Source organism: Parasteatoda tepidariorum, chromosome 9 (assembly GCF_043381705.1).
Source record: "Parasteatoda tepidariorum isolate YZ-2023 chromosome 9, CAS_Ptep_4.0, whole genome shotgun sequence".
Taxonomy (NCBI): Eukaryota; Metazoa; Arthropoda; class Arachnida; order Araneae; family Theridiidae; genus Parasteatoda; species Parasteatoda tepidariorum.
The window spans coordinates 67,478,132-67,479,579 of record NC_092212.1 but is presented as its reverse complement, the minus strand read 5'-3'; the positions used below and the strand labels follow the sequence as shown (position 1 = coordinate 67,479,579).

Genomic DNA, 1,448 nt, shown 5'->3' with positions numbered 1-1,448 from the left:
AAAAAAACACATTTATTATTTATCAAAACATTTTGGTTTATAATTAACAATCTTCCTTTCTTTCATGTTTGCCCATTTTACAAATGCTTCTTGAAAGTTAAATGCACTTTCAGGGCCCTCAATATTAATCATTAACAAATTGTTTACATGGTTGATTAACAACCTGTTTCGAATATTAGTTTTAATCAAATTAAGGCAGCTAAAGCCCCTTTCACAGTCAACAGTGTGCATTGGTATTGTTGCACAATACTCTATAACAGAAGTTATTAATGGGTACTGTTCAGACACATCATTGGTATATAAAAATAAAAGTAATTCATTAAATGACATGTTTTTACATCTTTGCATTAAGATGTGTTTAAATAATCCCCATTCACAAAGTAATTCAGTTTCTGTAAACTGAAAATCTTTTTTGGGAGATTCCGAAAACAAATTGAAAATGCAACGGATTTCCTTTACACCATAATGCTGTAATTCTTCCGAACTATGGGGCATCCTGCTAGGTATAAATATATTGAACATTTCGATTTTATCCAAATCTCCCAATCTATCAGTAATATTTTCAATGATACAGTTTAAAAAATTGCGCATCAAATTGCGGAATCTTTCCCTCTGTTTCAGTCCATCTAAAATTATATGGCCCTGAAACTCAAATTTTTCACTTTCCTTCTTAGGCACATCATCTAAAAAACTCATATAATGAGTGCCGGTGCCATTTTTTATTTCTTCTAAACTTGAAATACAAGCCTTCACACTTGATTGAACATATTCAAAATTTAAATTAGATTTTTGAAATATGAGGCTTAATTTATTAATGTTGAACATGATATCATTCATGATGGCAGTGGTTGCTAAAAATAAAAAAGTAGTTATATTTTTTAACAACCCTTGAGCAACAGGACGTTTGTCTTCCATTAAAACACTAACAAGAGCTTGCCAGTTGCAATCCAGAGCTGTAACTGAATTCCGCAAAGACAACCACCGAGTTGTTGATAACTTTATGAATTTCCTTGATTTTTGTTCAAGGATATCTTGAACATTCTTCAATCGCCTGGTATTTGCAGGGGAGCATTCAAAATAAGAGTGAATTCTTTTTATTATGTCCTGAAACTTTACCAGGTAAACATTCTCAGACGCTGCTTGGCTCACGGCTAATGCTAGCCTATGTGCCACACAATGTACTGAAATTAAATGCGGATTTTGGTTTTTGAACAGAGCAGCAACCACCGCTCCAACAGCAGTCATAACGCTAGCGTCATGGTTCTTCTTGCGAAAGATATTTAGATTTTTTCTCCTTCTTGTTTGATCAAGTTTTTTCATGGATGTTAGCGTCATGGTTTTTCGCGGAAACTTTTTTTTTAATGGAATTTAGTAAAATCCTTTAGCAAAAATGCGAAAATGCTTTGTTGAATTTTAGCATTTTTGAGGGGTCTTTTCGCATTTTGCGA

The 1,448-nt window shown here is 33.0% G+C and overlaps 1 protein-coding gene across 1 annotated transcript; it reads right to left on the bottom strand.

Moving 5' to 3' along the window:
* Positions 1 to 15: 15 nt before the first annotated feature.
* Positions 16 to 1,245, bottom strand: LOC139426563 (E3 SUMO-protein ligase KIAA1586-like). The gene has a single exon (XM_071185847.1). The coding sequence runs from the start codon at positions 1,243 to 1,245 to the stop codon at positions 16 to 18; it is 1,230 nt and encodes a 409-aa protein (XP_071041948.1).
* Between the last annotated feature and the right edge of the window lie 203 nt (positions 1,246 to 1,448).

What these genes read in the sequence shown, in the direction of transcription:
- LOC139426563 (XM_071185847.1), bottom strand. Translation starts at nt 1,245, where the DNA reads ATGACTGCTGTTGGAGCGGTGGTTGCTGCTCTGTTCAAAAACCAAAAT.